The sequence below is a fragment of the Plasmodium reichenowi genome, chromosome 4 (assembly GCF_001601855.1).
Source record: "Plasmodium reichenowi strain SY57 chromosome 4, whole genome shotgun sequence".
NCBI lineage: Eukaryota > Apicomplexa > Aconoidasida > Haemosporida > Plasmodiidae > Plasmodium > Plasmodium reichenowi.
Window position 1 is genome coordinate 632,024 of NC_033649.1, and position 16,578 is coordinate 648,601.

The following is a 16,578-nucleotide window of genomic DNA, read 5'->3' on the forward strand; positions in this document are numbered from 1 at the left end:
TTTAAAATTATTTTTTTTTTTTATTTTTATTTTTAAATTTTTTTATAGTATTTTTTTTTTTTTTTTACTAGAAAAAAAAAAAAAAAAAAAAAAAAAAAAAAAAAAAAAATGTGACAATGGAAAGGAGATATTACCTTAAGAAAAACGATAAGGTATTTGATAAACAAGATGAAAAAGGATATATAAATATAAATATATAAATATATATATATATATATATATATATATATATATATATATATATATGTATACTTTCCTTTTTAGATATTTAAAAAAGTTAATATTGAGGATATATTAAAATTGATTAATAATAATGAAAATGGGATAAGGGATAATATTATGCTTATTCTTTACATATGTAACAATCTGGAGGAGGATCACTTAAAGTAAAAAAAAAAATATATATATATATAAATAAATAAATATATATATTTATATATATATATATATATATATTTTAACCTTTCAGTTATATATATGACGATGTGCTTATTTTATATCTCAAGTTATTACCCATATTAGAAAAGGAATTATTAGAAAAAGGGGAAGATAGGAATATGGAAAATGAAAAGAATAGAAGAAACAAACATGTATACATTAAAAAAGATGATGTTGAGGATGAATATTTCATAAGAATGAAAAGAAGAATTTTAAAATATAATTATATCATATTGCATTTGTCTTATTTTGTAAGTTTGAAAAAAAAGAAAAACAAAATTGAAACATTGAAATTGTTTTTGTATTATATACATATGTTAACATTTTTATCTTTGAGAAAATATATACAAATTAGAAATATTGTACATATATATAATACTCAAAATAAGCATAATATAAATGATACTGATTATATAAATGATACTGATTATATAAATAATATGGATTATATAAATAATATTGATTATATAAATGATACTGATTATATAAATAATATGGATTATATAAATAATATGGATTATATAAATAATATTGATTATATATATAATGTATCCAAATTTAAAAATGGGAAACTTATAAAAAATATACAAAAATCTCATAATACAAATCACAAGGGTGGAAAAACTTATGAGAATCAAGAAAATGTTGTATCGTTTTATTTGTTGTATATAAATATTTTATTATCATTCCTTATATATGTGTATAAATTTAAAATATGTAATTTTGTATTAAATAAGATTGAATTTATACACATTTCTAAATATACGATATATATTATTTTATTATTTAATCATATAAGAAAAGAAAATACTGACATGGAAAAACACTTTTTATGTTTTTATGATTATGTATATGAAGTAATGGTTCTTTTCTTGGATCAATATTATCATTATTATTATAGTATATATAACGAGGGAAATAATAATATAATAAAAAAAAGAAATAACAAAATAATAAAAAATAAGAACAATAATAATAATATAATATCCTTTTGTGCTTATTATAAAAAGGTAATTTTCTTCTTATTCTCTTATTTGGAAAGGTTTAAGGTTTTGAAATATATAGAGAAATACATTATGAACAAGAAGAAAAATATTTTATATAATATAACATTATTAAATATAATAAGAAATACCATTCATATTCATTTTTTTGATAAGTCTTTATACAACACAAAGGATGATTACATTAATTTTTATTCCTTGCGATTAAAAAGTGAAGAGTTAATAAAAGAAGAAAATCAAGAAATTGGTAAGATACATGTTGGGAATTCAAATTATATAAACAATATGTGTCATAAGAAGAATAGGAATGATATATGTCTTAATTATTATAATATAAATAATTTATTGTTTTTGAAATTATTAAATGTGTGCGAATTATTATTAATTAAGAAAAAGAACTATAAATATCAAGATAATATTGTATATAGAAATAAGAATAGAAATGATTTATATTTATGTATATACATATATGAGAATATTATTAGCATAACAAAGAAAACAATAGAATACATGATAGGTTTTATTAAAAATGAAGAAGATATAATAATAAATGTTGAGGCATGTAATAAATATATATGTTGTAGATTATTTTTTTTGTTTGAATTTTATTTTAATATTATTGTATATATATTAAATATAAAATATAAGAATAATATGGAACATATTGTTTGTAATAATAATAAAAAGAATAATAAAATAGATGTTGTAAATAATTGTATTCTTGATAACGTTTATATTAAATATTTCTTTGAATGTTCTTTATATTATATATATGAAATTTATATATTACTAATATTATCGTTCCGTTGTATACAAAACTTTGAGAATGTTCTGAACGAAAATCACGATATGTTTGATTTTTTAAAAAAAATGTTAATTATTAAAAGGATAGAGAATAATTATATATTTATAAATAATCTTACTACTTTGATAGTACACTTTTTTTTTTGGTTACCTTCAAAAAATGAGAAAAAAAAAAAAAATAGAACACAAAATAAAGATGTAATACAAAAAAAAAAAACAAAGGAGAAGCAAAAGAATTTATATACATATTCTTCCTTTCGTTTATCTAATAGAATGTATTTCTTTAACATGTTGAATATTCAGAATAAAAGGTTGAATCGCTTTTTAAAAAATATAGATACACTATATCATAGGAAGAAATATAATAATGTAGTGGTTATTATAAAAAATGTTAATAAATATGAAAATGTTGATTTTTGTGTATATGAAAGATATTGTAGTGATATGTTCATCAATCCTAAGAAAAGAAATAATTACACTGTACATAATAATATATCCTATGAACATGAAAGGAAAAATAATAATAATAAGATATTTTTTAATAAAGAGAGAGGTTTTTATATAAACATAAATAGTTATGTTAAATATATATACAATATTTATAATGAAAAAAATGATGATTTATACTTAAATGTGAGTAAAACAAAAAAAAGTAATATTCTTATGGAAAAGAAGAATCAAATCAAGATAAATTTAATTAATTATAATAGCAATTGCCATAGTAATTGCCATAGTAATTACCATAGTAATTACCATAATAATAATAATAATAATAATGACAATGATAGGATGATGAATATAAATAATTTTAGTGTATATGATTATTACTTTAAAAACAGAGATGAATATTATAGAAAAATACATTTTAATTTTTTAATTAATTCTATATTAAAAAAATATAAAGAAAGAAAGACATACATCCCAAATTATAATCATTGTAAAAATTTTCTACAAATGTATATTAACAAGGTACATTATTATGGAAACAGCATATTTAATAGTAAACATATCTTTAAGAATAACATTTATACGTTTATAAAAATGAATGTTAATAAAAAAAAAAGGGATGAGACGTTAGAAAATTTGGTACCTTTGAAGAAGAGATTCTATGTGCAATCAAGAAAAAGTATGAATGAAAAAATGGTGAGTGTTGGGTATAATATTTATAAGAAAATAAACAATAATGAAAATAATGATGATGATGATGATAATAATGATGATAATGGTGATAATATTAATGAAAATAATGATGATAATGATGATGGCAATAATAATAATAGTAGCGATTATATCCATAAGAAAAGATGTAGTTCAAAATATAACCTATTTAACAAAATATATAATAATAAAATTGATTATATAAGAAATGAAGATGTTTATTTTAATTTTTTATTTAACATACATTATCTTCATAACTTAAATGATCATATGAATGAATACCTTTTATTAAAAAAGAAAAAAAACAAAACAAAAAGATTTTTTTCTATATCTTTAAATATAAAAGAACGTCTGTGGGGGAAAACACAAAATCATAAAAGCGCTAAAGATGATAAAGAGAACGAAGAAAAGATAAAGAAACTTAAGAAAAGTAATAAGATGAAGAAATTATATGAAGACAATATAAAAGATAATAATTTACGTGGTTGTTTACAAAAAGAGAAAAAAAAAATAAAAAGTTGTATTTTTAAAAAGTTATGTAATTCTAGTATAAAAGATGAAGATATTCTTTATTTCTTATTTATTAATTATAATTATTGTATATTAAATTATAAAAATAATAAAAAGTTAAAACTTTTTTTATTACACATTCTAGATATATTTGCATCCTTAATATGTTATATGAATATATATAAATACATATGTTCCTTTTTATTATTTCTTATATCGTATATTGAGAGGAAACCAATAGAATATTTGTATCTTTCTGAAATTTTTAATGGTGTCTATAATGAGCAGTATATAATAAGATCCTATTCAAAGGACGACCATGCAAATGGGAAAAATAATAATAAAAAAAAAAATAATAAAATAATAATAATAAAAAATAATAATAATAATAATAAAAAAAAAAACCATCATCATAATAATATTAATCATAATAATATTAATCATAATAATATTAATCATAATAATGTAGCGAATCAGTTTGTACAAAGTGAAGACATAAAAAAAATTATAAAAAATGTAAAATGTGATAGAATATTTTCCGATTTTAATGGGAAAGATTTGTCAAAGGAGGAGAATAATTTTGCTTACATTAAAAATAAATCCAATGATAATATAAGGAAAAGAAGAAATTATTTTTATGAAAACATTAATGTGAATAATATATTATTTAATAATATAAAAATGAATGAATATGATTATATAGAAAAGGATGTATTAGATTATATGTTCCGTATAAAAGAAGCAAGAAACAATAAATTACATAACATGAAAAATGATGATAACAATATTTTGGATGTGCGTTATACTATATTTTATAAAAATAATAAAATAATAATAAAAATATTTTTAGAAATTATTGAAAAAATAAAAATGATTTTATGTTGTAATATATTTGATTATTTATATAAAAATAAAAGAACATATGGAAAATATGTAAGTTTGCTTTCTTTTTATTTTTATAAATTTTATTTTGTATTAATACATGAGGAGATATGTTTCAATAGAACCAAGAACAATAAATATAATTCTATATATAGAGATATAGAAAGTTACATTAATATTAGAGATGTTAGTAGTAGTAGTAGTAGTAGTAGTAGGGTTTACAAACAAAGCAAAAAGGATAATAATGGTGATAACTGTTGTTATAATTATGAGTACATGTGTTCATTTTATAAAAGCGTTATGCTTATAAAAAGTAAAATTATAGAAATAACACCTATACTTTCTATAAAATATTTAACAAAATGTGATTTGTACAATATATGTAAGCATGATATATTGATTGGATTAAAGGATAAAGATTATAAGGGAAATACTAAAAATAGGAAGCCATATGATGTTATAAAAAATAAAAGTGATGTTATTAAAAATGAAAGTGATTATATTAATATTCCAAATGATTTTATTAATATTCCAAATGATGTTAATATTTTTAATAATGTTAATATTCCAAATGATGTTAATATTTTTAATAATGTTGATGGGTTCCAGGGTTATCCCCATTATTACGATTTCATAAGTGAAGATAATTTAAAAAAGTTATACATATTGATCATATATTATATTGAAGGTTTACGAAAAAAAGAGAACATATTATTTAGCCTATATTTATTGATAGACAAGAATGTATATAGAGATAAATATTTACATAAACATATAAAGAATTTAATAAAATATAAAATATATAGGTATATAAACGAAATGAATTATTTTAATGATTATGATATGATATATTCAATATATTTTGTATTAATAAATATAATGAATTTTAATAAAATGATAAGAAATTATTTATATTATATTTTTGACAACATATGTAAGATAAAATTAAATATTATATTTGACAAATCTTATTTATTTTGTTTTTTAAAGAATCTTGAAAAGAGTAGTTATGATTATGCTTATACAAAAATCTTATATGATGAAAAGAATATTTTAAAAAATGAAATAGATAAGAAAAAAAATAAAATGATAAAAATTATATATAAAGTGAATTTATATGTAACTATAAATTATTTATTATATTTTAAAATATTGAATTCATGTAAATTATATTTATATTTATATTCTTACTTTTATTATGAATTCTATATTTATTCTTTTAAAAAATATATTAAGAAATATAATGTATATTTTTATTTTGAGCGTATGAAAAAGTATGTACCTACTTCAAATACATACAACATTACAAAAAAAAAAAAAAAAAGCACGGAAAATATAACCATGAGGAATAATAAAATGAAAAATATAAACGAAAAAAATGTAGGTGAAAAAATTATAGATAGAGTAACTATATCGGACAATATTAAAAATAATATATGTAATAAGAAATTATTTTCATCATCCCATGATAATATATTGGAAAAATCAAATGATATGAAAGGATTGTATAAAATGGATAATGTAGATGTTAGATCCTCCCATGGAATCCGATTTTTTGAGAAAGAGAGCATGTGTCTTTCGGATGAGCACATGATGGATGATGATAAAAAAGGGAATTTATCACATGAACGGAAATATAAAAAGACAGATGACAATATAGAAAATATTGAAAGTATTGAAAATATAGAAAATAAAGAAAATAAAGAAAATATTGAAAATATAGAAAATATAGAAAATAAAGAAAATATAGAAAATATAGAAAATAAAGAAAATATAGAAAATATAGAAAATATAGAAAATAAAGAAAATATAGAAAATATAGAAAATATAGAAAATATAGAAAATAAAGAAAACATTGAAAACATTTTTAATATTGAAAACATTTTTAATATTGAAAACATTTTTAATAGTTGTAGTAATAATAATGCGAAGAAGAAGAACAAAATAGACACTGCAAATATAATTAATGATGACAAAGATGAGGTTGATAAATATAGTATGGTGGTACGACAAAATAATAAAAAGATAAGGAATAAAAATTTGACGAATAGGAAGAAAAGGAATTCTACTTTTTTTTTAAGAGAAGATAATAATAAGTTGAACGAATTTTTTGATATAATACAGAATAATAATAATTATAATAATAAAAATAATGATAATTATATGAAGATATTAAGAAAAGCAAAAGCTAGCAATACATATATATATAATATATATGATATAAAAATAAATAAACAAATAATATATCATAAGAAATATTTTAAAGAATATATAAATATTATTACTTTTGTTATATGTATATTTTTATGTACTAATATTAATAATTTAAATATGAGTATACTAAATCATAATTATATATATTTTATATCAAAAATTATTAAAAAAAATTTCAAATTTTATTTTTTTTATTTTTATTATAATATATTTAAAAATAAACAAAAATCCAATAGATATAAAAATATTTATAATATGAATTTCCATGTAATATTAAATAATAATATACCCAATTATGTATCTGTATCTAAAATAAATATCAAGAATAAATATATTTATGTTTTATATACTCTATCATGTATTCTATCAGTATATAATTTTCAGTATGCATTATTTAATTATTATTTTTTTTTCTTTTATAAATATATTAAAATATTATCAAAATTTTCTGCTAAGTCTGTTTCTACATGTAACCTCATGATTAATATTTGTTTATCGGAACCTATGGATATATTACATAAGGAAGAAGAAGGAGATGAAGAGAATATAAGAAAGGACAAAATAAATAAAAACAAATGTAATAAAGATACATATGATGATGATGATAATAATAGTAATAATATGAAAGGTTGGGAAAGGAAAAAGTTCTATTTATTTCATAATTCTAACGAAGAAGAAAAAATTAGGAAACCTAATTTTAATAAGAAAAAGAAAGGGAAGAAAATAAAAAGAAGGAATACATATTATGAAAAGGGATTTAGTTTTTGCGATATATTAATGATAAAATATTATATGAGGAAATATGTAAGACTAGAATTTGTTAATATAGATAATATATTAAAAAATAAAATATTAAGCAATATGAAAATTTTAGATATGTATGTAAAATATATTAATAATACCATATTATTATATATATTTGTTAATTATTTAATATATATATATAACAATATTACAATAAAAAAGAAAAAAGGAAATTTCAAAAAAGAAGAAAAAATTAAAAGATTAATAAAATATAAATTAAATATATTAGAAACATATAAATATTATTTAATGAAAATTATTATTGATATATATTTATTAAATATATCTTATTTATGTAATTATATAATTATTGTTTTAGATTTCTTTTTTATTTTTGGGGATTCGTTATTTAGTTTAAATTGTTATAATCATAATATATTAACAGATGTAAAATTCGCTTATAGAAACCAATGTCAATATTATATAAATAATTTTTTTAATAAATTACAAAACGTAAATACAATGTATCATGTTCATTTTTATAAAAGTTCGAATTTGTATTTTCATGACTATAAAAAGAAAAAGAAAAATAACAAGCACAATCGTAATCCAAATTGTAATCATAATATAAATAATAATGCAAATAATAATCCAAATTGTAATCATAATATAAATAATAATGCAAATAATAATCCAAATTGTAATCATAATATAAATAATAATCCAAATTGTAATCATAATATAAATAATAATCCAAATTATAATCCAAATTGTAATCCAAATTGTAATCCAAATTATAATCAGACGAAGATAAAAATGAACACAAATATGATGATAAAAAACAACTTTAATTTGAACTTTCACAATAATGAAAACGAAATATCTAAAAGTAATATTTATAATACATATCCATATGAAGATATAATTCATCAGAATAATGACATTTCATGTAACAACAATATTATTATGTTAAAAGAAAAAAATGGAACCAATTCTTTAAATAATTTTTTTGTACAACCCAACATTTCTTCTTGTTTAGATAAAAATAATAACTCAGATGATAATATTAGTATTGTAGATGAATATATTTATAAAGATTGTTTTATAGAATTAAAGAATATTTTAAAAAAGAAAATGAAAGAATATATTATTAATTATTATAATAGAAATATTAAGAATATATATTATCTTTTCATATGTTTTAATGATATAAATAATATTATTTTATTTTTAAATTTATATATTAATAAATATATTCATTTGAAAGATAAATATAATAATATAAACATTCAATGTATTAATAATATCTATTTATATAATTCGAAATTATTAAAAATTAATTATAATTTTATATGTATTCTATATTTAAGTTTGATATATATATATAATTATATTCTAAAATTTTTTCATTCATATAGTCATTTTGTTGAATTGTATTCAAAATATAAATATAATTATTTTATGTATACCAACAAAAGAAATAATTTTTTTACATTCTATAATATTTATACATATTTGAATACAAGTAAAAATAAGTTGGATCCTCACATCGACAAGATAAATAATGAAAGCAGTAATGATAAATATTATCATAATAATAATCGTGGTGGTAATGATTTATATGATGAAATTACAAACATATGTATAAGACACATTTATGATTTTAATAAATTATTATTACAGAAAAGTTTTTTATTCCTTTCTTTTTTTTTCTATAATTATAAAAATATACTCTCAGATATATATTGTTATAATTGTACACATAAATATTCTTTAGGTTCTCAGCATGATAAAGATGTTTTAAATATTGATATTTCACAATTAAATGAACACCAGCAGGGACATAAAAATAAAATCAAGTTCAAAAAAAAAAAAGAAATAAATAATATGGAACATATATATGATGATAATAAGGGAAGGAAAAATATATCATCATCGCTAGAATTGTTTGATCAACATGTATATCAAAATAATATAGAAAATAATAATAATAATAATAATATTAATAAGTCTAATAAACATAAGATCCATATAGATCAAATACCATCCAAGAATTACCACACAGTAGATGCTAATAAAAAGGAGATCAACAAAATTTCATATAATCTTTTATCCTATTTTAAAAGAAAAATGAATATATTTAAAAATAAAAATAAAAATGATATAAGCAATACTATCCATAGTCGTCATATACAACATGGTGATAATAAAAATATGGATGCTTCTTCATATAAGGAATTAGTAAAAGAGAAAGAAGAAAAACATAAGAAAAATGAATATAAAATGAAGGACTATGAAAAAATAGATTCGCATCATATAGATAGTATCAAGAAAAAGAAAAAAGAAAAAAAGAAAAAAAAAAATGAAAAGAATGATAAATATAATAAAAATTCAAATGAACTTGTAGGAACAAGGGGAGATGTATATCTAGATGGTACTACACATGAATTTACAAAAATATATAGTAATGATTATGATGAGGAGGAAAAGGATGAGGAAGAGGAGTATTATACACTTAATAAGAAGAAAAAGAAAACTTTTAATAGAAAAAAGAAAAAAAAGAAAAAAAAAAAAAAAAGAACAAAACATATAAAACAAGAAAGATATATAGAATATCATAGTGATAAAGAAGAAGATTTTTCTTTATTAAAAAACAAAGAAGAAGATACGCTTTTAATAAATGCATATAAATATATGTTAGATTATAAAAAAAAAAATAAAAAAAAAATATATGATTATAATTTAAAAGAATATTTAAATTGTATGTGTATTAATAAATATATATATATTTGTAATTTAATATATAATTGTTTAATATATATATTACAAATAAAATATACATATAATGAAAAAAAGAAAAAAAAAATTGCCTTCTTTTCATCCCTTGGTAGTTTCCAAAAAATAAAAAATTCATTTTCTTTATATAATGATGGTATTAATAAAAATTATATTATAATCAATACGAAGCATTTATTAAATCTGGATTTTGTGATTCTCCATATTTTAAGTTTATTAGAGAATATATATATTAATCTATATAAATGTAAATTATTTACAGATATGTGTATATTTAATAATATTAAATATATATGTTTAGAAAATAAAGAATTAAAAAAAAAAAATAAAGACCAAAGTCAAAACAAAATGAAAAAAGTGAAACAAATTTTTGTACAACATCAAAAAAAAAAAAAATATCTAAATGGAAATGTGGAGAAAATATCCCAAGGTAATTATGAAAGTGATTTGGATTATTATTTGTCGGATGCTTTATATTCATCAGGAAGTGTATATAATATACCTTTGTATAATAGAAGGGAGACGAAAAAGTATGTAAAAGATTTGAAAAATTATGATGATAATGATGATGATAATGATGATGATAATGATGATGATAATGATGATGATAATGATGATGATAATAATGATGATAATAATGATGATAATAATGATGATAAATATGATGATAAATATGATGATACATATGATGATAAATATGATGATACATATGATGATAATATAAATATTCCTTCATGTGATGAAAAAAAGAATAAAAATGATGATCACATAAAAGTTATGTTGTCAAATTATAATCTAAAAAAAAATAATAAATATACAGACAAAAATCATCTTGTTTTAAATAATAAGAACCATGATGATAACAAATGTGAAACTTTTTTAAACACGTCTAATATAAAAGATAAGAATGAGAATACATTTAATTATTGTGAACCGAAAAAAAAAAACACTCGACGTACTAGTTTAATGAATGAATATTATATTCCAAAAAAAAAAAAAAAAAAAGGATACAAATTGTCAATAAATGTAAAGGCTATTTCGATTAAAGACAATATGAATAATAAAAATGAAGAATTTGATAATGTTTTATCGAATAAAAAAGAAATTAAAAAAAAAAATAATAATAAGATTATTAAAAAAAACAAGAAGAAAAAAAAGATAAATGATATATCTTTAATAAATTTTCAGAATTATAAAATATTAAGAGATAATTATAAAAAGAAAATTAATAAAAAGTTAAAGAAGAAAAAAAAAGAATTGTATTATTATAAAAATATATATTATTATAATGTAAAGAAAAAAAAAAGTATCTATAATAAAAAAAATAAATGGAATAAATTTTTTTCAAATATTTTATTTTTTAAACATAAAAATAAGAATCGTCAAAATAATAACAATGGTATTATTAATAATAAAAAAAAAATAAATAACAAGAATAATAATAATAATAATAATATTAAAAAAAATATCCATAACAATTTACATAGGCATCACTATAAAAAGAGCACCGTAAATAGAAATATAGGAATTAATAATTTATTTGTTAAATACCAATCGAAAACCATAAAGAATAAAAATATAAACAAACTATTAAAATTAGATACAGACAAAGAAGAAAATATAGAAAGGATAAAACATTTATTTATAACATTTAATTATAATAAAGAAAAGAAAATTAATAATTATATACATAATATATTTACATATAGTTCTTTATATTCAAATTTTAATATTTGTCCAAAAAAAAATATAGATATATTAAATTATCATATAAAAGTAAGAAGGAACTTATTAAAATTATTATATTCCATTTATTATAGACATAATTTATCAGTAATTTATAAAATTTATAAAAAGATAGAATATATATACACATATTTAAATATATCTTTTTATAATAATTTATATGAATTCAATATGAAAGATATAAATGAGAATATTGATATATATTCTTTATTTCTTATTATTAAGTATTTAAAATATCATATATATAGTAATCAGAAATTATTTAATACATTTATTGTACTTATTATTAATTATATTAATACAAATATACATAAAGTAACCAATTTTTTGTGTATGTATGATTATTCAGATTTATTAAATATACTTAATCATTATATAATAAATATTGATATAAATAATAAATTGACATTCAATAAATATAATCTATATATATTAAGGAAAAATAAAATAACATATGTACCTATATCCAATATATTATTTTTACATTGTAACCAATTCCGTTTAAATGATATAATAAAAATTTTATATAGCCATCCTCAATATACCCTATTTTTAAAAAGTATAGCTGTAAATAATTTATTATATTTGTATAAGAAAAACACCATAACAAATACTATGTATTTACAATTATTTGAATATTTAAAAGTGGATTTAGGAAATAGAATATTCTTCTTTATAATATTCTTTTCATTTCATTCTTTTCAGTTCTTGTATCAATTTTTTATGAACATGCAAAGTTATATAAGGAATGAATACATTGGAAATGATATAATTTATTATAATAGTCCTAATAATTTTAACAAAGAACCAACAGAAAATAAAAATATTATACATAAATATGAACAGACTCATGACAAATCATTAGAATTAGCTTTAAATACAAATCATGATCATAAGGAAAATAATATTTTATGTATACATGAAAATAATACGATGAATGATATATTATTTAAGAAAGAATTATTTGTTAAAAAAAAAAACTTTTTTAAAGATTTCTTTCTTTTTTTTATGGTTAAGAAAAATAGTTTATTATTATTATCAAATGATTATAAAGATAAAAAAAATACAAATAATAGCATAAATATTAATAATTTCATTTTTTATAAATATCAAGGTTATGTTAAGAAAACACATGTCTTATCATTAAAATGTTCACTTATTAAAAAATTATTCTTAGAAAATTTACATGATAAATATAAAAATATGTTATTTGAATCGTGTTGCTTTCATAACACAATCTTTTGTATAAGTCAACAAGCATCAAAACTTAATAAAGATATACAAATGGATTATGTTAAAATGGAAATTCAAAACTTAATAAATAATACAAATATCAATAAATTAAAATTATTAACAAGCAATAATATGGTAAAAAATGTTTCAGATAATATCAAAATATTGATGTCAGCTACACGTTCTCCTCTTTTTTTAACGTTCAAAACGATCCCTCCTAGTTTAAACCAATTATTATTTGTCCATCCTTTTGTTCAAAATAATCATGCGCAACATAATTCCATAAATATAAATGTTCATAATATTATTAATCAGCTAACATTCAAAACAATTTCTCCTAATTTAAATCAATTATTATATGTCCATCCTTTTGCTCGAAATAATAACATAAATACAAATCGTAATAATACTGACCAAATAAATATGTATATGATGAATAGTCAGTTGAATAGCCAACATTATGACAAAAAAATTATAAATAATTTGTCATTTATTAACACTCAAGAATTTACTCAAACAAATCAACATATAAATGATATAAAATGTAATTCGTGTTCAAATGGTATAAATATGGATGAAAATGAGGGAAATATAATAAATGAAGGGAATATAATAAACGAACTGAATTATAATAAAGAAAATGTAAAAAATGACCTGAATTATAATAAAGTACATATTATAAATGACCTGAATGAAAATAAAGAAAATACAACAAAAGACATGAACTGTTCAGGCAAAATAATGGAAGAAGATGAAATGAAAGAAAAAGAAGATAATGATGAGGAAAAGGAAAAAATATTTGAAGATATATCTTATATATATAAAGTGAATGATGATGTAAGACAAGATAAATTGGTAATTCAAACGATATATATTTTTATTCATATTTTGAATGAATATAAGTTATGTTATAATTTATTTCCTTATAACATTATAACAAATAAATTTGTTAATATATATTCTTCGAATGAGGAGGATGAAAAGGATGAGAAAAAATGGACCATTGGAGCTAGCCAAAAAAAAGAAAAAAAAAAAAGAAAAAACAAAAGTGCAACAACACCAAAAAAAAATAATAAGGTGCCTAATAATGATGATCAAATTGATGATAAGAGAAAGTTTTCTTTTTCTTTTAATTTGTTTAAGAAAAAGAGGCAAGGTAAAAATATTTATAATAAAGAGAAGGGGGAAAAAAACAAAGAGAAAATTAATACTGCCATAAATGTTAATATTAACAATGATGATAAGATTAATAATATGAATTATGAGGTGATTATTGAGAATGATACTTTGTTAAATGTTAAAAACTGTAATACTCATAAAGATGAAGATAAAATTGTTACATATTATGAAAATGAAGACTCGGTTACTGAACACGAATTTATTGGACATTCAAGAAATATGCATATATCAAATGTAAAAAAAAAGAAAAAGAAAAAGAATAAATTTGAAAACTTTGGTGCGGTTATTGAGGTTTTAACAAATACGAAAAGTAGACATGATATAGGAAAGAAATATCAAAATATAATAAAATTTTATCATTTGAAATATTCTAATATTATTGTATATATATATGCATTGAAGAATTTTATTAGTTCGCTAGCTGCATATTCTTTGCTCTCTTTCATTTTACAAGTGAAGGATAGACATAACGGAAATTTATTATTTGACGATAACGGAAATATAATACACATTGATTTTGGATATATATTAAATATATACCCAGGTAAATAAAAAAAAAAAAAAAATATATATATATATATATATGTATAATATAAGGGCTAATTTAATTTTGCAATATATATATATATATATATATATATACATTTGTGTGTGTAAATTTTTTATTGATTTTTTTATTTTTTTTATTTTTTATTTTTTATTTTTTATTTTTTTTTTTTTTATAGGTATATCAATTAATTTTGAACTTGCCCCATTTAAATTAACAAGAGAAATGATTATGCTTTTAACAATAAAAAGTCAGAAAAAACAGTATTTTATTTTTTCCTACATTCAACTAGTAGTCAAAGGGTTAGTATACATACAGACATATATATATATATATATATATATGTACATACATATGTGTTTGGATTTATTTAACATATATATTTTATCTTTTTGTAGATATTTATTATTAAGAGAAAAGAGCGACTGGTTAATTTCATCCATTTTGAGTTTGTCACATTCAGATATAAACTGCTTTAAATATAACACAGTTGAAAAGTTGAGGTACATATTAAAAAAAAAGAAAAAGAAATAAAATAAAAATAAAATAAAAATAAAATAAAAAAAAAGAAAAAGAAATATTTATTATACACATGAATATATATATATATATATTTTTTTTTTTATCCATTATCATATGTAAAAGTATGTATATATATTTATATGTGTATATGTTATTTTCCTTTATATTACAGGAAACGCCTAAAATTAAATAAAAATGACAACGATGCGAGTATATTTATGATAAATAAAATACATCAAGCATACAATAACATAACAACAATTTTGTATGACTACATTCAAAATATCCAACAAGGCATTCAATGAAAAGTTAAGCAACAAATTTTATTTCTTAAATATAACATTATATATATATATATGAATATTTTTAAATGGCATAATTTTTTTTTTTTTTTTTCTATTCTTGAATTGTTTCTATTTTTGTATTTTTGTTTTCATTCTTGTCTTTTCTTATTATTAAAAAGATTTATTTTTTATTGAATTTTTTTTAAATAAAATTATTTTTAACAACGTACATATATATATAAATGTAAAACGAAATGCACACTATGGAAAATATAAAATCAAAAAGGTTTAAAATGAATATACATATATATATATATATATATATATATATATATACATATAATGTTTGATAATGAAAAAAATAAAATTTTAATTATAGAAAAAAATAAAAAATTCATATGAAATGATAAAAAATTAGATATCATGAATAAGATATGACAACGTTACTAAACAAAAAAATAAAATAAAAAATAAAATAAAAAATAAAGTATAGGAAAACAAAAAAGTTATAATATAC

General features: G+C 18.1%; 1 protein-coding gene across 1 annotated transcript; it reads left to right on the forward strand.

The window, feature by feature from the left end:
• Positions 1–116: 116 nt before the first annotated feature.
• Positions 117–16,082, forward strand: PRSY57_0417400 (phosphatidylinositol 4-kinase, putative; the record flags this gene model as incomplete). The annotated part of the gene is made up of 6 exons (XM_020114524.1): positions 117–152; positions 265–386; positions 470–15,252; positions 15,434–15,557; positions 15,654–15,758; positions 15,950–16,082. 6 exons carry the CDS (start codon positions 117–119, stop codon positions 16,080–16,082), a joined length of 15,303 nt encoding a protein of 5,100 aa, XP_019970801.1.
• Positions 16,083–16,578: the final 496 nt, after the last annotated feature.